Genomic DNA, 23,018 nt, shown 5'->3' on the forward strand with positions numbered 1-23,018 from the left:
GAGAGAGGGATCACAGAAGATGAGCAGTGAGGCCTCACAGATTGACACAGCTATCACAAAGCAGAATGGAGAATCTAGAAATGTTTAGAAAACACAAATTATCATTTTTGGAATTGTCCTTGGGGATGTGGGGGACCTTTAAGAAAAGTTCCCATGTTCTGATGTAGTTCTGGAAGGACAAAAACTGGCATCATTCCTCATATAACCACAATCTACCATAGCCTTTCCCACTGCCTGTGTGGGTTCAGCATGCAGACCAAACACAGATGCTTTCAGAGACTAAAATGATAAAGTTCAAGTTCCCTCCTCCCCTTGGCACAAGATCAATGATTTCTCAATGTCCACCTGTGACCTGAAAGAGAGGGCGGGGACCCTGGAAACAAAGTTGCTGCAGTGAGCTAAGAGGCACCATGTGGCTTCCCCGGGAGCCCTCGAGTGGATCCTATCCACCTGGTGCCTGGGTGGCACAGGCCAAAGCTTTATCCCCAAGTCAACATATTCCGTAGGAAGTAGAAGGAAGGGTAGGACAAACTTTGCCATCCATTGCAGTAAACGGGCTTCCTGACTTTTGAAACCCACTCAAATGCTCAAGAACAGATTGGGGACTATAGCATAGTGCTCTTAAAATGATGGCATGTGCCTAAAAAAATTGAGAAAACGTGAAAATCTCAAAGCTGTCCTTCCTAGAAGGAGAAAAATGAAAACAACTCAGTTACTGTGCTCTCCAATCCATGCATGCACTCCAGGGACCCAGCAAGGAACGTGCCGCAGGAAGCCAGTGCTCTCCAAGTCCATGCATGCACTCCAGGGACCCAGCAAGGAACGCGCCGCAGGAAGCCAGTGCTGACATCTCATCCGGTGGGGAAGGTGCAGATGTGGGTCTGTTGCACAGTTTTTGCTTGAAATGTTTCCTTTGAAAGCTTTATTTCCTGATTGAACTCATGGCTAGAGAGCACTGAGTATCTCTGTTAATAACACACTCTTTGTAAATACGGCTCAAGTCAAAACAAGCTGAGCCCTGTGGCGCACACCTTGGATTCTAACAGTCAGGAGCAGGAAACTGGTTCCCTTTGCTTTGCTCGTAATTTTGGTCTCTGCCTCATTCCTCATTTCTTTGCTTCCATCCCTCTCTTCTCCCCAGCCTCTCTTCCCTCTCACCACGGAAGCACCGACAGGGGCACAGGTAGCTCCCCTCCAGTGCCTACACTATGGTCACACCAGGCTGAGGCCAGAGAGGTGGTAGGCCTGGACCCAAGAGCTGTGTTAGTACTTTGAGGCCTGAGTGACTCTAGCCTGGAAGAGAGTAGAATGACTCCAAGGGAAGAAGCTGTGGGTCATCGAAAGAGTGGGAGAGTATGCAGACAGGTGGGCACTGTGGCTTCTCCCAAAGCTACCTGTGGAGAGGTTCTGCACAACGCCAGCAGCTGCAGTGTGGAAAACGATGTCGGCACCATCATTCAGGTAATGCAGGTTGTTTCGGCAGTCAAATCCTCTGTAGCCAAATACATGGTCCAGAGCCAGCTCCTGCATGCACGCAAACAGATGAAGTCCACCTTAGAGGCTGCCAGCAGAGGAACAATCCACATCGCACATTGCAATCATGCAATCATGAATAGCCAAGCATGCCAGGGGGCACCACGCAAGGCAGACACCACTCACTGAAGCCTCTGGACAAGCTAAGGATGGAACACAGCCCTGTAGTTAGTTCCCTGAAATGTTACGTGACAGTGACTTCCCGAAGTAAGCCAAAGCGACTTCCTGGTCCTTTAGGTGAGTCGCCATGTCACGATGTACAGACTGGATGGTCTCTAATGGTAACCTACAAGTGTCAAATCTATGCACTGGCAGATGTTCACTCCTTAGTTCAGCTCAACAGTAGCTCGGAGGCTGCCACGTAAAGGTGTCACAGGCAGCTGGGACTGGCTGAGGCTCCTGGGTGAGCCAAGGCCATGCTGATGTGTTGGTTAGGACTTGCCCCATGAAGTTCCTGGGCATTTGCATATTCCTAAGCAACTAGACACTACTCTGGATTCATGGTTGTATCTTTTGACTTGTCCTCTATGAAAAACAGCAGTGGCTGATTCAGATCAGTTCGGGATTCCATTGAACACGCTTGTACTGGGCTCCTCTGTGCCTGGCTCTGAGTTAACTCGTGGGAGATAAGGGTAATAGCTTGTAGGTCCACTTCTCTGCTTTCCCCAGTTACGGCCCTCACTGTTTCTGAAGCTTGCCAATTGCAAACATTAGATTAACTCTCCTAAATGGCAGTTTCTTAGCAGAAAAACATCTGCTGCCTTCACTGCGTCTAGGATAAAGCCCAGACTCCTTGAAATGGCACACACAGCTTACCCACACACCCAACCACCTTCTGAGCATCCTGGATAACTTACTGTAAGCTTTCCTAGTGTTACAGATTTGTTTTCTAATGTATCTCTCACCTGGAAAGCCCATCTCCTTTCAACTAAATGAATCTCTACTCGTCCCTGATTCCCCTGTTTCCCAGGAATGTATTTACCATGGGACTGCTGTTTTAACTTTGGCACAGTGTCTGCGCCTTAATCCACTATTTCAGCCAGCAATTCCGACTGTGCAGTTATGGGCCTGCTTCTCTGGCAGTGGTCCTGCCACTCAGGCCGTACTCTGGTGGGAATTCTGTTCCCACAGTCACTGGCTCTGCCACTAAAAGGGGGTTTAACCAAATCTCTATTATTCTATTTATAAATAAAACTGGAGACTCAAGGCTGGGGGAGAATCTGCTAGCACCGAGAAACTGACTAGCACCTAGTTATCCTTCTCTCCTTGCTGGTATCTCTTCCAAAGTCTATTCGTCTCTACCAAAGTAAAAAGCTGCGCCACTCAAAATGACTCCCTCTGCATCCCTCTGTCTCTTCCAGATGCCCTCTGATGCTCCATGATTACTTTCTGTCAGCCAGTTGCTAAATCAGCCTCCTGACCCAAGGTTGATTTTATTCAATTAATGCAAATGCAAACTCGGGGTTTACAGTGTGATCAAATATCCTCCATCATGGGACTTTGCCCTGAATAAAGTGGTCAGTTGACCCAATCAGACAGTCTTCTGGAAATTTAGGATAGACATTGATAGAATCAGAAGTTTAACCACCCGAGGAGCTGTAAACTCAGGGGCTAAGAAACACTGATATTTTACTGTATTTAAGACAGTAGTTCAAGAAGTTTTTAGAGAAAAACAGGCCCCAATGAGTGCCTGCTTGACGGGAGATTGGCACCATCTGGCTTATGATGGCCTTTCTACTGTTGCATCCTGTCTTCCCTGAAAATAAGCTACATTTCATGATCTGAGCTATCCTTCAAAATAAATATCTCAATAAAGTTCCCTTCCAGAAAAAAAATATTCTGGCACCAGTGTGGGTTTAGGTCTCACAGCAGGGGCAGACAGAGGTCTGAGAAACATGGAGTGTGTGCCAAGGCCTGTGAATATGGGCATGGATGGAGGGTCAGCATGAGGGTGATAAACGATGGTCCTACACAGACACCTGATTCCAGAGAGAGGCCTGGAAGAACTACAATGTGGGGAGCTGAGAGAAACAGTCCAAGCTGAGGAATTGAAACACAGCACCTCAGCATCCGAGACTAGTTGAGAACATTAGATGGTGAGTTTAGGCTTGGAGATTTGAGTTGCAAGGGAATCATAGGTCATGAGCTAGGAAGGTCTCTCTGGGTGAGGTTTTTCAAACTCTAAACATGACCCTCACAGGCAATGTGGGAATATTTTGGGTATTAAAGCCAGCATAAGGCATGGAAGGTTTGCATTAATGAGAGAGCTCTGGAGCGGTGGGTCTGCAGGCTCCCTGGAGCTGGTCTTCACGTCTCAACCTTAAGCCGAACTTCCTCCCTCACTGGACAGGAGACCCTGAGAATAGGTCCTTAGCACCCATGAGCCATAGAGCCCTCATTGGCAAGTGAAAGCAACAGTCCCCACCCCATATGTGAGAACTGGGTGAATGCCTCCAGAAGAAGGAAAGCGAGGTGAGAGATTGTGCCGACTTACATGTCACCTACTTCTTTCTTGTCCATAAAAGGGGTGCTGAAGTCCTAGATGGTAGAGTGTACAGGGCAATAGGACCATGTTTCAGGGACAGGCACAATGCATTTTAGAGTTAGTGATGATTGAAAAGGCTCAGTGACAGGGCTGAGAGAAGGAATGTGACCTGGTAGATGTAATGTTAGTCCCAGAGATGGGGGCAGGGGGAACAATGCCATACAGAATGGAGATTGGGGCACAAGGGAGCTAACAGACCCTTTTGGGTTCATTTGATGGTGTTCCTAGTTTGGGCAAATGAAGATGTCCACCTGACAGTGTCAGAGCACCAATAATGGGGCAAAAGCCTGATCATGTGACCTCACCTCAACTAGCTTCTTCTTTTTGGTGATGTTGTTCTTCTGGAGTTTCTCAGGCTGGGGAGCTGCCCGGCTTACGGGTGGTCTGAAACAGAAGTCAGAGGAAACACAGGGTTGAATAAAAAGCTGCTTGTCCACAGCTAGCTAAAACCAGAGCCACGGAAGGTCCTCACTCCTCTCCCCCTCAGAAGACATACCACCTGGGGCTGCTCTGTCTAACTTTCCTCTCTCACCCCATTAGGAACAGTAACTTGGAATCTGACCAGTCACAGTGCAGGTACGGGCTAGGCTCATGGGGCAGAGTTGGGTTTCCTCTATATTACAGCCCCTTTGTGGCATCCGTCCCACTTCCCCAATACCCAACAACACCCTGGGATCCAAGAACCCCTGACTAGAGGGACTCACATTACAACTAAGGATGAGCAAATGTACGAGAAAGGCAAGGACATGTTCCCTGACTTCATTGGCCATTTCTCAAACAGGAATGTGCCAGCGTTACTCAGTATCATGTGGTCAAGAGCCTGGGGACTCAGAAACCAAGCTTGAGACAGGTCCTGAGACTGTGTGACCAGTACCAAGCTGCTCCGGCCATAGATGAGGGCAAGAAGGGAGAAAGGACCGAGGAACTCGTGCCTCCCACTCTGTGCCAAATTCAGGGTCAGGGCCCGCCTTAAGCTGCCATCATCACTGCACCAAAGTTTGCTTCTCCAGTCTTAGTTTTGGGGAGTGATACTCCCAAATTTAGCTAAGAGATTTCACTTGGAGGAAACCCTGAAGGACTCCTGTTGGTGGCACTGGGGTCCCTTTAGTCAGACTTCTGTGATCTTAGGGAAAGCAGGGGATGGGAGGAGGAAGTCCTGCCCCAGGTCCCATGCTACCCGTCAGTGTTCTCAGGAAATACAAAGGGGAAGTATTACCTTGATCCCCTTGGAAGCAGAAAACAAAGCAAAATAAAAACTCAGTACAGGTTAGAGCAGTGCCATCAAGCACCTCACCCATGCACAAGCATTTCCCAAGAGAACAGACATCCCTGTGTGGCACAGACCATGCTTCCCGGCATGCTAACCAAGAACTGAAACAAAGGAAAAGGGGGCACCAGGCTACACTCTCAGAAAGTCCTACCCTGCGTGTCTGCAGAGTACACTAGGCACCTCCGGAGTGGGGAGAGAAAAGGAAGTCTTGTCGATGCTGCCTGCATGCTCATGGCCTCAGGCCTGGGGAATCTGCTTATTTTAGAATGTGCTGGGGAAGATGCATTGTCAGAAAACAACAGCATCGTCTTGAATGTCTTAGGGAGTTGTGCACAATGGATTACTTTGTTCCCAAATTAATTTTGACTCATAATTTAGCCTAATAAGTCTCAGGTTTTTGCAGTAGGTCAGCGTGCTGGCTGGAATAGCTAATGGGATTTTGTGCAGGGGAAACAAGGTAGCTTTATCTTCTCAGAAATTCTTCAATCAAAACATGTTATGTAATTGTAAGTGATAATTGGACCAAATGGTATTAAAATGGGGAGAGGACATCTCTGCAAATGACACCCCCAGCTGACATTTCAATCAAACTGAGCAAAATCTCGGGATGGGGCATACCAGTTCCCACAATAGACACTTCCTGCAATTCATTATCATTTTCCAGGACATCTGCTCTTCTGTTTTAGTGGGACTTTCAGATAAAATCCATAGATTTCTTCTTTTACCTAGGAATGGTTAAGTAAGTGTATGACAAAAGCAAGCCAGGGGCTGCGATGGGAGCAAGAATGTGCCAGAACTACTGCATGGCTCATAACTTCCAGTTCAACACAGGGCTCAGTTCCAGGGTACACACAGGTTGTATAATATACAACATATTATACAGTACCGAGTATGCATACAAGCACAAACACTGTGTTTATATATACATGAAACTGTATATATACACAGAAAGGCAATCTGATGCTTTTTGTCATCCTTATGTTCAGCTAAAAAATGAAAGTGGTAAAGCAGGGTCAGAGTGTGTCTTTCTCGGTTCACAAGCAGTCTATAGCTGTATCATTTCAAAATGGAAGGCAAGAGGAGCAACGGGGAGAAGCCCCAATGGGCAGACGCAGCTGCCTTCAGCACCAACCCTTTGGGCCCGGGGTTCTAAGGACACTGAGTACTAGGCGTTCGCTGAACACCCGAGCTTTGGCAGAGTGCTGCAGATACTTACTTGACAATTCCCTGCCTCCAAAGGAAAGCAAGTTAAAACACAATACAAGCATTAAAAGCTTCTTTCCAAGCATCTATAAACAGTGTTCGAAATATTGGATGTGGGAGGAGCTGCCAAAACTTAATGCACAGCTGAAGGCTGGTGGGTTATAATTTTTTCAGCACTTCTAAATCCTTCCAGATTTAGATCCCACTCTAAGGAATTCTGCTGAGGTGGAAATGAACAGAGGACTTGAGAACATTCACTGACTTTTTGGTCCAACACACTTTTTATAGTTGGTTGGTTGTTTTGGCCGAGGCTGGGAAAGTCAGGACAGTGAGTACTCCTGGGGTCTGGTAAGGGACCCAACAGATTTAAGAAAACGGCAGAGGTTATGGGGATGGCCAAATGTGGGGTTAATGGGGGAAGGAGGACCCAAGACACAAAAGAAAGGAAGACCTTGGAATGGCTCAGGAAGGGAACTTCCATCACAGGAAAGGACTGAGGAAGGGAGTCCAGCAGGAGGGTGGCTGACGGGACAGCTGAGGAGAGGCTACATGTGACCTGCTGAGTTAATGCAGCAGCCTAATTCTTGGGCCCTGCAGTGGGGGCAGGGACAGGCTGCTGAAGATCTATCTTACATTGTGGCACACTCTGTGGACAGGGAAGGACCACAGGAAAGTCGGCACAGTGCCAATTCTACTTTCCAGCAGTTTGGATGCTGGAAAAAAAAGCTTAGACCCATTCAGGTGTGGAGATTTATCCTGACACACATTGTTACCCCACTAAGGCTGCCAAGGGAGGCCAAAAGGGCTTAGTGTTCTTTTCTATTTCCTTGCCCCCATAAAAAACAAAAAACAAAACCAGGTGGTCTGCCGAGAGATGGGAAGGAGCAGAACACACGATGACCTGGAGGGGAGCTCCCACAGCCCTAGATGAGCCACTGTGAGAGCTGAATGGAAAGGAAGGAAGGCTCTACAGAACAAGAGGGCCTTCAGCTTCCCTTTGCTAGAGTGCAAGTTTGAAATTGTTTTCAGTTTGTTTGTTTGTTTATTAGTTCTTTTGAGACAGGGTTTCTCTGTGTGGTCCTAGTTACTGTCCTGGAAATTACCCTGTAGACCAAGCTGGCCCAGAACTCAGAGATCTGCCTACATCTGCTGTGACTAAATGTGTGTACTGCTACTGCCCATCGTGTTTTTAGTTGTTAGCTTGACAATGTTCAATGTTGAAAGTGTTCTTAGAGGAAATGTAAATTGGTTCAGATTCCAAATTGGGTGACAAAATGCTCCAATAATTTTCAAAACATCTTAGAAAATCCAGCCACTTTCATCACTTGGACCTGAAGTCCATTTTATTACTGATTTTCCACAAGATCCCTCCATGAATAGGATCCTGGGATTCAGTGAACACTAGATCAGTCCATGATTAGGACTCTGAGATTCAGTGAACACGAGGCACAAGACAGTGTTTATAGATAGATAGATAGATAGATAGATAGATAGAGTGTTTATAGATAAGAGATAGATAGGTAGATAGAGTGTTTATAGATAGAGAGATAGATAGAGAGATAGATAGATAGATAGATAGATAGATAGATAGAGAGATAGAGAGATCTCCACCATAGTCTCAACGTTTCAAGATTAACTCAGGTTTAGAGAAAGTCTCCAAAGTTGTGGGAACTCTGTGTTATTAAAACATCCCATTAGATTTGTTCCTATGACTTCCGGAAGCATCTAGAGCAGTGGTTGTCACCCTTCCTAATGTTGTGACTCTTTAATACAGGTCCTCATGTAGTGGTGACCGCAACCCTAAAATTATTTTTGTTGCTACTTCATGACTATAATTTTGCTACTGTTATGAATTGTAATGTAAAATCTTACATGCAGAGTATCCAGTAGGTGACCCCGGTGAAAGGGTCATTTGACCTCCAACCCACATGTTGAGAACTGCTGATGTACTAGCTTGATCAATAGTGAAGTGGCATAAAGGGCAAATAATTAGGCAGAGAACCTTGGGGTGTTCTGAAAAAGCCTGCCATCTTTAGAATGCTCTCGCCTGAAGCCTAGGACAACGACCTGCTCCCAGAGTGTCATGGATTCAGACAAATGGCTAAAGGCCAAAAGGACAGTGAAGAGGCCAAAATACTAACTACTAACTAGGTACTAACTAAGTAACACCGGGCAGGTTATCAAGAGGCCCTTCTACTAACGCAAGGTAGGAATGATGACTGGAGCAGTGACTGAGAAGGAAAAAAAATCAAAGTTGAAATAATTGTGCAGCAGACTTCTCTGAGCTCTGTAGCTGAATGGCTTTCTGGAATGGGGAGGAGACATAATTACAGCAGAATTCTGAGCAGGAGTCAGCCTGTGGGGGATGACACACAGCCAGTGGAGGGAAGGACTTAAGTATTGGCAAGCTGAACATTGAACAACTGCAATTTTTCCCTAGCAGTGGGAGTCAGAGCTATGACTCTGGGAATCCCAGGCCATTGATGGAATGAGACCCACAAGATTAACCAGGCAGCCAAGGCAGCCAAAGATGACTGAGAACAAACAGTAGCTGAGGGAATGAGAAGGGAGGGCAAAGAAGGAAGTTGTTTAAAATACAAAGAGAGCGAGTGAGAGAGCTGCGCCTAAAGTTGCACCGCCTGTTATGGTGACGCACTGAGTGCTTGAGCTGCGCCTAAAGTTGCACCGCCTGTTATGGTGACGCACTGAGTGCTTGAGCTGCGCCTAAAGTTGCACCGCCAGTTATGGTGACGCACTGAGTGCTTGAGCTGTGGCTACTCCAAAGATGTGCTGAGTGTAAAACACACCTCATGACTTCAAGACTCAGTAGAACAGGGTCTTTTTCTTCTGTTTGGATAGCCAAGGCTACTTTTGTATTCTAAATCCTTCTACCTCTGTGGCCCAAATTCAGGGATTACAGGTGCACATTACCAAACTCAGATGTAAAATAATTTACAAAAGAATGTAATCTTATTGACACGGGTTATAGTTTGAGATGTTTTTCATATTAAATAATATTCATATGTGGTTTAACTTATATATGTATATATATATATATACATATAAATCTCAGAACCTTTTTAGTATGGATTCTAGAGAAATCACATGTAGGAAAATCAATTGTATGTGTCTCACACATTTCTGTAACCCAAGGCTACTCTGGAAGAAACAAGCCCTTCTTTTAAACAAAACAGGTAGACGAGAAGTTCTGGGGACCTGGAAAGGATGTCTTCATGTTGGAACAGCCAGGATAAAAGACTTATGGGAAGGGACACAGTAAAAGAATGAGCATGTGAGACCTGGCTTATAAAAAAGGGGAAGGGAGGGGAGGGAGTAAAGGCTGTAAAACCAAAGGATCTGCTCTCCCCAGAGGGAGTTAGATGTGGGCAGATGAGGCTAGGACATCCTCGGTGGCTCCAGCGATGGGGAGCGGGGCAGAAGACAAAGGGAGATGAGGGAACAAGGACAGAACAAGAGGGAACAAGGGATTCAGAGCCTAAGCTCCAAATGAAGGTCCAGGCTGAGCGAGAAGAGGGACTCGCCTCCTCCGAGAAGAGAAGGAAGGAGGTGAGCGTTTCAGGCATGTAGGAAGGAAAGCATTATAGGGAGAGAGAAAGGCCAGTCAAGACAGAGCAGTACACACGGTTTCTGTGTTGTCAGTGACAGAGCAGGGCAAAGCCACCTGCTGAGAAGACTGTGGGGCAGCGTGCTTACTGGTAGAGGCCTGCAGACCGCCAGAGATAAGATGAGAACATTAGAGCTGGCGATATGACATCTCTGGGTGTGGCAGTGCATTGACAGATTTTCAAGACAGCAAAGAGGAGAGGCAGATGTAAGAAAATATGCAGGGATGGCCAATGGGCCCAGGGCAGGGGTATTTGAGTAGAAAAGTAGGCCAGGAGAAGGATGGTAAGATTAGGAGAGAGAAGCGGGGTGTCTAAGCACTGAGCATGGTCAGCTGTGCTGTGATGAGGAGTCTAAAGGATGGAGTTGGTGGAGCTCAAAGGAAAAAGTTGTAGGTGATGATGTCACCATGGATGGCAGCAGTACAGTTGGCCAGGTGACCGCTGGTCAAGCTCCTTGGATGGAGGTAGATGTAGGAGCAGAGTCAGGGAGGTGGGCTGGAGTGGGAATGGGTACTTTGGCACAAACTTCGAAGGAGTGGATGGGACAGAGAAGATCCCATTCATAGGAACATCCTGGCCCGCACTGCACAGCCCATTCATGCTGGCAAAGGTCTTCTTAGGCACACATTTTGACCACATAGCAGAAGAGAGAGAAACTGTCCCAATGCCACCCAACCCCTTCAAATAGAGTCTCTGAGCTATTCCAAAACACTCAAACCAAATCCCATCACAGCCTTTGAAAGCTGCCCCCTTTGTCAGAGGAGTGCTTGCTTAGTTTTAATGCTTTTATTTTTCCATCTCCAGGAGTAAGTCTTTCAAGTAATTACATGGGACGGTTTCCTGGGTACACTAATCATTAAAAACACATACTAGCACTTTACTTCTGGGTTTTTATGCCTTACTACTCTAGAAAAGACTGGCTGTTCTAATTTTATAAATTATCAGTTATATATAGAAATCACTGCTTTGTTTCAAACCAACATAAAACCCCAAGGGGTTTGCAGAAAGAAAACCCTTTATGAAAATAGCATTAAATTCACTTACAAGTCAACTGTTCAGTTTTCGGTGATCTCCACCTAAACATAGGCCTTGGAAATGATTGGTTCTAGCATACTTTAGCTTTAGTTTATTCCATCCACCTTTATAAAAAACAAGAATCTGGCTGCATTCTGCTTGCTCAGAATAGTTACCAGGGCGGATTTTTCAGAGGAAGTCCCTGGTAGTCAGGGGCCTGCTTCGACAGTCACTCTCCCACCAGGAGTTAGCAAAACACAGGCAGCCTCAGGTCTCCACACAGCCTGCTCTGCTGCGAACTCCCTCTTCACTAATGGAACGGGAACTCAGTGCTCCCTGCTTACTGGACTATGCCTCCAGTGAGGATTTAGCACGATTCAGGGGGCTCGCCCTGCAGCCTGTGTTCAGAAAGATTGTCAGTTCTTAACAACAATACAAGCTTTCAGAGCGGCACCGACCAAATGGGACAAAGGGCCTTTGTGAGGCCCGTGGAGCAGGCAGGAGGCTGTTCACTCACAGCTGACAGGATCATGGAGAAGAACCTTGTTCTGCTTCATCCCGCCTTTGGCAAGCTTGAAATTCCCACACAGCTACTCATTAAAAGCAAAGCGTTTTTTCAAAATCGGGGGCAGGTTTTCTCAGGAGATTTTTCTTCTCCAAACAGCATGAAAGGTTGGGGGGATAAAAACTAAGATTGCCTACATATGGTAATTTACTTTAACTCAGGCAAATGTGTTAACTTTCCTATATTTTTAACACTGCCAGTCATGAACATGTTCTAGCGTGTTCTATGTTCCCTCACAAACTGGCTGACAGGGCGTCTTTGTGTACTGTGGTAGCACATGTACACATTTTCAGTTCCTTTTGCCTTTTGTGACATAGATTTAAACTAAATAAGCATTTAAATTCCTAATACATAGATGATATTGATTAAAAAGTATCATTTAATCAAGCTACCCTCACAGTCAGTTGGAGCTTCCTCTGATTCTGCACAGGTCACAGGTGCTACTAAAAGTAGAAGTAGTCACTGCCAAAGATTGGACCTGTAGAATCTTTACAGGACAAACACATTCACTCACTTATTCAAGAAGCCTACTTAACCACATGCAAGGCCCTATACCAGTTACCGCCGATGTGCCGGGTACTGTGCCAGCTACTGACATGATTACTAACCCCCAGGAAGCCAAGAGTCCCACAGAAAAGTTTTTATCCAATATAACTTAAACTGTCTCGATGTGGTAGGCGGATCTCTGTGAGTTTGAGGCCAGCCTGGTCTACAAAGCTACACAGAGAAACCCTGTCTGGAGAAAACCAACCCAAAACGCACCAAAACAAAACAAAACAAAATGTCTCAATGTTACAGACCAGCATACAGGAGGCAATCAATTTGAGGCTGAAACAAGAAAACAAAACCAGAGCTTGAGAGAGACACTCACGGTTACTTGCAAGTTCTGCTGTTACAGAAACTGGCTTCATTTCCAGCACCCACATGTGTCAGCTCACACTGCTGTAACTGGAACGCCAGAGGCTCCAACACCTCTAGTCTTCAAGGACACCTGCACTCATATGTCATACTCATACACAGATGTGCATGATCCAAAATAAAAAAATCTAACAAACAAAATCCCTATAATATTTCTTTATAGTATACACAGTAGACAGCTCCTTGAATAGATTTTTTTCTCCAGTAGGTCCATAAGCCACAGAGGCATTCCACCCAGTAAGACCTCAACAGTCAGGGCACAGTAACACTTAAACATAGAACACTTCATAGAAACTGACCCCCTAGCAGCAGAGACCCTCTCTGCTGTCTTACTCATTTCAGCTGTAACACACGCAGGCAGTGAACTACAAACACCTGCCTTTTTCTCTCTTGGTAAATTCTTTCACTGGTGGTGTGTCACTGGCCTGTCACTGCTACTCTTAGCAAGGATTTCCTCCTGGTGGCAGATGAGACTGATGGAGAGTGATCTGCGGCCATAGGGGGCAGTTTGTGAAGTGACAACTTTTCCTGTGTCCCCATGGAGGAGAAGGGGAAAGAGCTCACTTGGAATATCCCCAAGTCTAGGGGCACCTAAACCACACAAAACAAGGGTACTATGTCTTATATGGAAACTGTTAGCCCCTCTTGTTGCTAGGGAAGAGTAAGGGAGGAATGGTGGCGCCCAGAGAGGGGCCCTGTGGGGTGGGGGGAAGGAGGATGACGTTTAGGACTCTGACTAGTTGGCAGGTCCACAGCTGGGATGACTGAAAGACACGAAACTGACGGCTGAGAGCAACTCTATATGAGCATTGCAAGGGACCGGGCAATACCCATGATGCCCACGGAAAAGAGCTTGACAGAGGAGTTGTGTGGTCCTTCCAAAAACCCACTGTCACACAATCCTCAACAACGGGAGCAAAGGCAGTGCCGCTGAGAAGCAGCCTGTAGGCAGGGGTTTTCACTTCAAGGCGTGTCTGCATCGATTTAATTGCAATGAAAAGGACTGTGAAGAAGGAGTCATTTCCTCTTTCCTCTATTGACTTTTGCTCTAACTGGAGAGTTCCTTCTGGCCCCTGCTGATCCTTTGCCAATATGAAGCTGCTGCTGTGAGTCTCCAATGCAGACTGCAGTTCAGTGGCTCTCCAGTACCGCTCCAGGCTGCCACACCAGATTGCAAGTGCTGAGGCCCAGCCTCAGAGACAGTGTGACACAGTCATTGTTGGACTACCCTGGCCGGACTGTGTTAACCAATCCAATAAGCTTCTTTTTAAATTCATTCTAGTTCTGTTCCTCTAGGGGACCCTCAGTAGTAATTCAGCTGCTCTTGTCAGCTGTTTGTCACAGCAATGAGCAAAGTAATTAATATAAACATTGTTTAAAAGGTGAGGAGGCCTAGGCAACCTATGGGGCCTTGGGTAGTAGATCAGTATTTATCCCTGGTATACAAATGCCCATCCCACAATGAGAGACGCACTCTCACCCTGGACTCTTGGGGAAGGACCTAGGCCCTGCCCTGGATGAAATGACAGACTATGGACACCCCCATGGAGGGCCTCACTCTCCCTGGGGAAAGGAGTGGGGATTGGAGGAGGGGGGATGGGGAGGTTGGTGGGAGGAGGGGAGGGAAAGAGAGAGGGAGCTGGGATTGATATATGCAACAACCTTGTTTCTAATTTAAATTTAAAAATAAAATAATAGTTTAAAAGTCATTTTAAGATATTTTTAGGAAATTAGGTAGAGATTGATTTTCTCTTTTCCTGCACACACATATACACACATACACGCACATGCATGCATGGGCGCGCGGGCACACACTCATACACGTAAAGTAGCTGAGTATCTAGACCAAATCCATCTGCTCAGAGCCAGTGAGATGACTCAGCAGGGAAGCTGCCAAACCTGAAGATCTGAGCTCAACTTCCAGGGCCCACTGGACAGAAGGAAAGGACTGGCCCTTACAGGCTGTCCTTTGACCTGCATGGTGACAAAGAGCGCCCTCCCACTCCAGGCAGATAAATGAAAAGATTAAAAAGCTAAATCTATCTGATACATTAGTGACTAAAATAGGCGCCATAATTTTAGTTATTCCCAATTACTAAGTAAAAACACATTAAACTGGTGCTATGAAAATGAAGTTTGGGAACTAAAAACTTTGCTATGTCATTTATTTTTAAGAGGAGAAATGTCTTTTTCGGGTGAAATCAAAGCAAGAGAGGCTGGCAGCAACCCAAGTCCTTTCTGAGCAAAGAACAACTGTGCCTCAGGTCAAGCGAGATTCTGATTTGTGGCCACAGCTTATGTAGCTTCTGGGATAATATCGCAAAGGGAGCTGGGCTGAGCTTGCTTTAGTCACAGGTGAAAGGCAAGCACCAGATCCTCCACTCACCAAAAGCTGCAAGTCTCAGTGCTTAATAATCAAGGACCTTGCAAACAGTACAGGCTTCCAAAACAGGTGCACAGAGAAAACTCCAGCTTGTGTGAATGAATGTCTGTGTGCCAATTTCTGAAAAAATAGTTCCGTTTGTGTTTATGCTGTGTCTTTACCTGGAAGGTGGGTTTCTGTCTGAATGCAGCTTCCATGTGAATATACTAAATAAAAACCTCTATTAATACTGTCCTTCACAACACTCTAGTTTTACATTTTTAATATTATTTCTCAGTGTGTACAAGCATTTTGCCTGCATTATATAAGTGCATTGCATGAGTGCCTGGTGCCTGCAAAGGCTGGAAGAAGGGTCAGAGCCCTTGGAATTGGAGTTACAGATGGTTGTGAGCTGCCATGTGGGTGCTGGGAGTCAACCCTGAGTCTTCTGCAATTGCAGAACTTAATTGGTTAAGTTGTTAGGAAACATCTGTGTTAAACAACACTTGAAAACAAATGGCTGGCTAAGAAGACGACTCAGTGGTAAAAGAGCTTGCTGTGCAAGTATGGGGACCCAGGTGTGAATCTCCAGAAGCCAGGTTAAAGCTGTCAATGTGGTCAGTACACGCCCCTTCCTCACATCTCCAGCCCTTCTCCTCCTGCTTATAGACAGCACCCACAGGTTTGTGGAGCCCGTGGCTTCAGAAAACTGGAGGAACCAGCAGAGCAGACTGTGAGAGGAGAAATGACTGGGCAGGTATCACCCCACGTGGCTGTGGGCAGCAGCTTTAACCAAGGTTGGTGCTTGCTGAAGGCATCCAGGTGAAGCCATATGGTACGCTGGAGCAAAGTCAAAATGTGATTGGCACATTTCACGTGTGCCAAGTATAGCTCAGGATTCTCTTCAGAGCAATAATTATTTTTTCCTCGATTTTCTCACTTCCCAAAATATTGGGACTGAAGGTCATAAGACTTGTGAAGAATGAAAAGTCACAATATGTTAGAAGTTGCACAAGAAGGCATGATGTAGTCTCACAGCTATTTTAAAGTCAATTATTTGAATCTAGTTAGAAACAATTCATGCTGTCTTTGGAATAAAAAATTCAGTTGCTTCCAAATGATTGCTGCAAAATGTGCAGCTGTCAACAGGCATTTCCTCCTCAGAGCGACAGCTACCGACTCTTCTCAGGGAGGAGGTGGGAAGGGGTTTGTGAGGGGCCTGGGGCACTGGTAGAGGAAGCACAGGTCCTCGTGTGGAGCAGCTGCCCCGAGAGCACGCCCCATCAGTCCTGCGCCTGTCTATCACTTGCACAGGCATGTGTCCTGGCCCAGGCATCTTCAGGCATTGCCCACCATGGGACAAGGAGAGGTCAGCAGGGCTTAAAGGAGCCATGGGAAGCCCCGGCCTGCACACACCCCGAGAGAAGCTGGACACTGCCTGTGTCATGTTCCTGATACAGGAGGCACCAACTCACTATTCTGACCCCCATCTTCCCTAGGAGGCTAGCATCCACATCTGCTTTCTCCTCCACCTCAAGACCAAGTTGTAATGCATGATTTATTGCCAAGGGTCCCATCCTTGCTCCTGGGCTCAGCACTATCCCACATTCTATCACTCATTTTGCCTGACCCTTCTCTCTTCTGTGCTTAGAACTGCCTGTTCTTAATTTCGAAGTTCACAGTCCCCTAAAATCACTGACCAGGATGGGAGAGGCTGCTTGTCCTGGGCTCAGGTTCGGGTTTTCTCTCTCCATGCTTACTGGTTACCCTGGCTAGTGTGGGCACACTCTGCTCCCAGAATGCTATGCAGCTGCTATTGTCTCTTTGGTTAAAAGCCCTCTACAAACTGGGACTGTCAGGGTTGTTTAAGTTACCAAGGAAATCTCTGTCTGTAGAAAAGGCTTGATCTTTTCTATGGACCCTGTACTTATCTTTAAAATGGTTTTCTTTACTACATGCTTTCTTCACTGCATTCAATGGTGGTGAATTATTTTTTTCTTTTTTTAAACTTATTTATTTTAGGATTTTTTTTTCAGTTTAAATTTAGATAAGAAACAAGGTTGCTTCACAAGTCAGTTCCAGGTCCCTCTCCCTTTCCCTCCCCTCTTCCCATGCCCTCCCCCCAGCCCCCCATTATCCCCTCATTTCCCCAGGGAGGGTGAGGCCCTCCATGGGGGTGTCCGTAGTCTGTCATTTCATATAGGGCAGGGCCTAGACCCTTCCCCAAGAGTTCAGGGTGAGAGTGCACCTCACATTGTTGGATGGGAGTCCAAAGTCCGTGTGTATACTCGGGATGGGTACTGATCTGCTGCCCAAGGCTCAATAGATTACCTAGGCCTCCTCACTGACACCCAGATTCAGGGGGGTCTTGATCAGTCCCATGCTGGCTTCCCAGGCTAATGCCTGGGATTCAAGAGTTAACCTTTGTCTGGTCAGCTGTTTCTGGGGGTTAAACCAGCCCAGTCTTAATCTCTTTGGTCATCATTCCTCCCTGTCTGTTACTGGCTTTCTTGAGTTCAGCTCAGTACTTAACCGAGGGAGTCTGCCTCTTCTTCGATCAGCCACTAAATGAAGTTTCTGTTTCCCAGACTCTCTGGCCATGGGACTGTAGGCTGGCACTCCCCAGATCTATGTCTAAAATCCATATATGAGAGAGTACATGCCATGTTTCTCTTTTTGTGACTGGGTTACCTCACTCAGGATGGTTTCTTCTAGTGTCATCCATTTGCCTACGAATCTCAGTACTCCATTGTGTAAATGTACCACATTTTCTCTATCCACTCTTTGGTTGAGGGACATCTAGGTTGCTTCCAAGTTCTGGCTATTACAAATAATGCTGCTATGAACATAGTGGGACAGACATCTTTGTTGTATGAATGGGCATCTTTTGGATATATGCCTAAGAGTGGAGTTGCTGGGTCTTGTGGTAGGTTTATTCCCATTTTTCTGAGGAATCTCCATACTGATTTCCAAAGTGGCTGAACCAGTTGGCACTCCCACCAGCAATGGAGGAGTGTCCCCCTTTCACCACATCCTCTCCAGCATAAATTGTCGTTGGTGTTTTTGATTTTAGCCATTCTGACAGGAGTGAGATGGTGAATTATTTTTTAAAGTGACAGTAGACACATGCTTGCTTATAATTCTACAAAGTAATTTTTCCTGTTTTTAAAAAATAAAGATTCAATTCAGTGTGCCCTAATATATAACAAAAACTCTTCAATCTGGAAAAATAAAGAAAATAATTTGTGTTCATAAAATTTAATCTTAAAATGGAAAACTGTTAACCTCCTCATGTCCCACCTCATACTAAACTGGATGCCTTTTTATAGAGCTGTACAAAGAGGGTAATAAGACAAGGAGTGCTTATATGATATGTGGGTCACACCTGAAATTAAACATGGAACCAGGCAGTTGGGACGGTGGCTATGTGCCTGTATTTTAATGATGGGTCTAAATTTCAGTGTGATATAAAACTGAGTTTTATATAAACCAACTTGAACACGCTTGGAATAATGGGCAAGCCAATTCCATTCATGATGGAATGTGAAATCGGAGAGGCTGGATACTTTATTTTTAAAAAGATTTAACTCAGACCAAATACTGGGTAGATCAGTTAAGTGGCAGGCCTATTCATGCATTCCTATGTGTATGTTTCTTTCTTCAGCCCTTATAATTAAGTCCTTTAACATCATTTTCTCTTTGTAGTTACTTTAAGAAAAATAACTATATTTTTAAAAGTAATTTATTTTTATTTTATATACATCAGTGTTTGTCTTCATGTATGTCTGTGTGAGGGTGCCAGATTCCTTGGAACTGGAATTACAGATAGTTGTAGCTGCCATGTGGGTGCCAGGAATTGAACACAGATCCTCTAGAAGAGCAGTTAGTGCTCTTAACCACCGAGCAATCTCTCCAGCTCAAGAAACTGTAATTTTCAAATCATTACAGAAAAATCAATTTTTTAAAGCAAAAGAAAACGTTTCCTTTGCACAATAACATGTAGTAAGGACTCAAAGGGGGAGAATTAACATGCAATTTGTAATAAAGATTTAAGGGGAGAATTAGGGCTTTTCTGCTTCAGCATCCATTTCACCAATAACACACCCACCCACCACTCAGCAAGCTAACCCACAATCTCTCACTGAACCAAAGTGAGGTCAGATCTAACTCTGTGCCTAAGTCAGCAGGGAACATGTTGGTCACACAGCTTCATTAGGCAGAAGGCTCCCTCAAAAGCAAAACCTTGAATCTCAGTATACAGTGTGGTGTCGAGGTAGCCCTGATCATCCAGCCTCCCTCAAGGAAACAAGATCACCAAGAACTTTCTAAATATTCATCAGTCTGGGTCAGATCTGGGAGACTCTCTTCGGATTCTAGTTTTTATTCAATATTTATGTTTCTGTGTTCAATATTATGTAACTATGAGCTTGCATTTTAAAATTACAGTTTGGCAATTTCTCTTGCCAATACTTAAAACTGAGATTAGAAAGGTACAAGATAGCATTAGGAGTCCACTATCTATGACAGCATTCACAGGGACAAAATCAAACCGGTCAGGTCTACAAACACCAGCCCCCCTGCACAGAGCAGGGCAAGCGAGGTCACAGTAAGAGAAGACACGCCAAGCGACAGAGTACCACAGAAAGACACTCCACCATGTCCCTCAACCCACTTCAAAAGTCTGCCCTCCCATGCTACTCATCAGCAAGCTGTCTTGTTAGTCATGCATTCAGGGCCCTTGAGGCTCTCCTGCTCCCTCCCCTAGTTGAGGGAAACCCAGTCCAGCCAAATTTGTTTTTTTAATTTGATTTTATTAACTTTTTCTCATTTATTTTACATACTGACCACAGTTTCCCTCCCCTCCTCTCTTTCTGCTCCCTCCCCTGAACTCCCAGCTACCCTTTCCCCATCCACTCCTCCTCCATCTCCATTCAGAGAGGGGCAGGCCTCCCATCGGCTTGCACAAAGCATGCCACATCAAGTTGAGGCAGGACAGAGCTCCTCCCCCTGCATCAAGGCTGGGTGAGGTAATCTAGCATGGGGAACAGGTTTCCAAAAGCCACAAGCCAAATTTCTTATCTGTCCAAGTCATACACCATAGCTAATCTGCACAACTGTGGATAACTCCCGGCTTGTGCTGAGGGCTTTGGGCAGTTTCCTGAATCTAAGTATGTGCATAGGTTAAAACTCTAGGCAAATAATTAAAGTCTCACTTCTGTATAAATTCAAAGGCAAAGAAATGCTCTCTGGTTCAAACAGGTTTGTCAGCTACCACAAATGCAAACAGACCTTGCCAACACCTTACCTTTCTTCCATGGACACCTCTTTTAGCTGCTGGTGTGGTTTGGTGCCTTCCATTTCCCTGATGCTCACAGCATAGATCTTGGTGGTATAGTCAATGGCCTTCTCTCTGGCAACGTCACTGTCATAGCCTCGAACAGAAAGAGACTGGGGTATGAGCTGGTTTTCAGGTGTTGGGGAGAAGGACCAGAGAGAAAGGTGCCATCACAAGGGAAGGGACATGGCTCGTTGGGGCTCACCTCCATCTTCCTCTGCATCTGTATCTGACTCCTCACTATCAACCAGCTTGCTTTCCTGGGTCCCCACAAATTCCCTGGTCCAGATCATCAGGGCTGTGTCGGCACCTCCTACCGTGAGCAGCACAGAGTCATTGTGCAGCCACCTGACGTTGGTGACGTGTGCACTGTGTCCCACGTACTTCTTGAATCGTGCATGCTGTCCCTGCAGGTAAAAGTCAGAAACTAGCAGTTACCAGTCAGCACCTACTACTCCTGTTACTTTTCCTCTTATGTAGGATGTAATGAAACAGTTCAGAGCAGAAATTTTGCTAGTATCACGAGAATGCATATTCTGTGCAGGCAGGGCTGGTATTCCGTAAGACAGCGCTTGGCCGACAATAGGTCTTCAATATGTATTTTTGAGGTGCATTTGGGAATTAAGGACAGAAGGAAGCAAGGGCTCTCAAGTAATGTCTAAAACAAATGTTGTAGCAGTTCTCCCACGAATGCTGGGAAGCAGAAGCCACTCAAAGAACTCGTGTAACTCTTGTAAAGCAAACTCCTTTCCACTAAACACATCTAAATATATAAATCCGGTTTTCAAGTCATTACTGGAAGCTTTTGGAGTGGGGTGTTCACGCTGCACCACTATATCAGCAGGAGCTGAGGGGTGGAGGGTGGCGCATGCCTGTGCCTGTCCCCAGGGTTGTCCTGACAAGTGCTGGGAAGCCAGCATTGGCTCCTAGTTCATGAAACACAGAAAGAGCTCCCATGGAAGCTACTTAAACAGGCAGTTTTCCCATCCTCTCAGGGGTTCCTAGGGAGTGCCTTATGCAATGTGGTAAGCCACATGAACTCCTGGGTCAGGAGCCAGCCACTGGTGTGCCAGATAAGACGTTGGTACAAAACACAGGCTTTGGGCTGGTGGCCTGGGAAGCCTGAAACATAGACTCATGGCAGGAAACAGGGGCAGGTGCTTGGGACTGCAGTCCTGCAGCTCTCTGGATCTGCTGATCTCTCTGACCCCTTCTGGTCACTGGAAACCAACCAGTTCTCAAGACAGCCTGAAGAGTAGGAATACCAGGGAAGCCAATAGGCAGTCAGTATCTCCAAGGCCTCCAGCTCTCTGTGTGCCAAGTTCTAATACCCCCTCTGGCCTCTGAAGGCACCTGCACTCTTGTACATGCACCCACCCACTCACATCCATACATACACATCTTTTAAAAAATGGTAAAAATAAATCTTCAAAAACGGAAGAGAAAGAAACTAAAATTAAACAAAAGATCCAAATAGACATTTCTGCAAAGAAGACTTGGGACTATGAAAGTGAATACAGTAGGGATATGTTTGCCAAGTGAAGAATAATGCCTGGGAGATGTGCTTAGTAACTAGGGAAAAAACAATGGGCAAAATGACCAAGAAGACAATTGAAGATATAGTGGCTAACAAATGAAGCTTGCATCTTAGATACAGGGAGAGTGTTGTATGGCAGGAATAATAACTTCGTGCATCTCTTCTCTGAAGCAGGGTTTAATTGTATAGCCCAGGCTAACCTCACACTTAGGACACTTCATGCCAGTCTGTCAAGTGCTGGGATTACAGAAATGCAACACTGCATATGAATTTGGTGTCTCTTTTATTTATTTATTTTGTTTTTTCGAGATAGGGTTTCTCTGTAACAGTCCTGATTGTCCTGGAACTTGCAATGTAGACCAGGCTGGCCTTGAACTAAGAGACCCAGCTGCCTCTGCCTCCCGAGTGTTGGGATTAAAGGTGCGTGCCACCAGGCGTGGCTCTGTCAGAACTCTGTCAGACCAGTGCTGCACACTTACAAACCCACTCAGACTTACTTCTGTACAGCTCCTCTCTCCATACACCCTCACAGAGGAGTTAGGGCTCTGTTGGGTTTGCAGCGAGGATACATTCAGTTAACAGTGAATCTGATCAAGAGTATAGTTGGGGGGCAACTGTACTCATCCACATAGTGCCCACCAATTGGGTAAGGGAAGTGAGCTAGAAAAGCTAAATAAAAAAATTGGGGGAACTAGGTATGGTGGTAGAGACTTACAATACCAATACTTTGAAGGCAGAAGCAGAGGAACACAGTAAATTCAAGGCCAGCCTGATATGTATGGGCAGTGGGGTGAGGTTAAGAACAGGCTTAAGAGTTAAAAGTGCCTTCTGCTCTTCCAGTGGACTGCAGTTTGATCCCTAGCACCCGTGTTAGGCACTCAAACCACCTGTACTCCAGTTCCAGGGATCTGAGGCCCCTTTCTGGACTCCAAGGGCACTTGTACACACATAATCTTTAAAATAATAAAAATAAACCAGATAGATAGACACAGACAGACAGACAGACAGACAGACACACACACACACACACATACACAGAGGGGGGGGCAGATGGACAGCAAAGGAGGTGAGCCGACATTTCTGTAAAAACAAAAAAAATAAAACAAACAA

At 45.8% G+C, this 23,018-nt stretch overlaps 1 protein-coding gene across 8 annotated transcripts in view; it reads right to left on the minus strand.

Annotated features, from left to right (window-relative positions):
• The window catches only part of Eml6 (EMAP like 6), a 251,358-nt gene that overhangs the window by 17,300 nt on the left and 211,040 nt on the right, over window positions 1-23,018 (minus strand). For 3 of the 8 annotated variants that reach the window (XR_005871731.1, XR_005871732.1, XM_040733158.1), the window contains exons 27-32: window positions 20,577-20,778; window positions 20,342-20,468; window positions 6,565-6,579; window positions 5,295-5,303; window positions 4,384-4,462; window positions 1,395-1,524 (exon numbers count right to left, since the gene is read on the minus strand). Coding sequence is in view for 3 of the 8 variants with exons in the window: in XM_040733158.1 (XP_040589092.1) it covers window positions 1,395-1,524; window positions 4,384-4,462; window positions 5,295-5,303; window positions 6,565-6,579; window positions 20,342-20,468; window positions 20,577-20,778 (562 nt within the window). In the remaining 5 variants the exon portion in view is untranslated. Of the gene's footprint in view, window positions 1-1,394; window positions 1,525-4,383; window positions 4,463-5,294; window positions 5,304-6,564; window positions 6,580-19,919; window positions 20,469-20,576; window positions 20,779-23,018 lie in introns of those variants that run through there. The other 5 variants (XR_005871733.1, XM_021227280.2, XR_005871735.1 and 2 more) reach the window with 5 other exon arrangements.

Source organism: Mesocricetus auratus, unplaced genomic scaffold (genome assembly GCF_017639785.1).
Source record: "Mesocricetus auratus isolate SY011 unplaced genomic scaffold, BCM_Maur_2.0 Super-Scaffold_100029, whole genome shotgun sequence".
Taxonomy (NCBI): domain Eukaryota; kingdom Metazoa; phylum Chordata; class Mammalia; order Rodentia; family Cricetidae; genus Mesocricetus; species Mesocricetus auratus.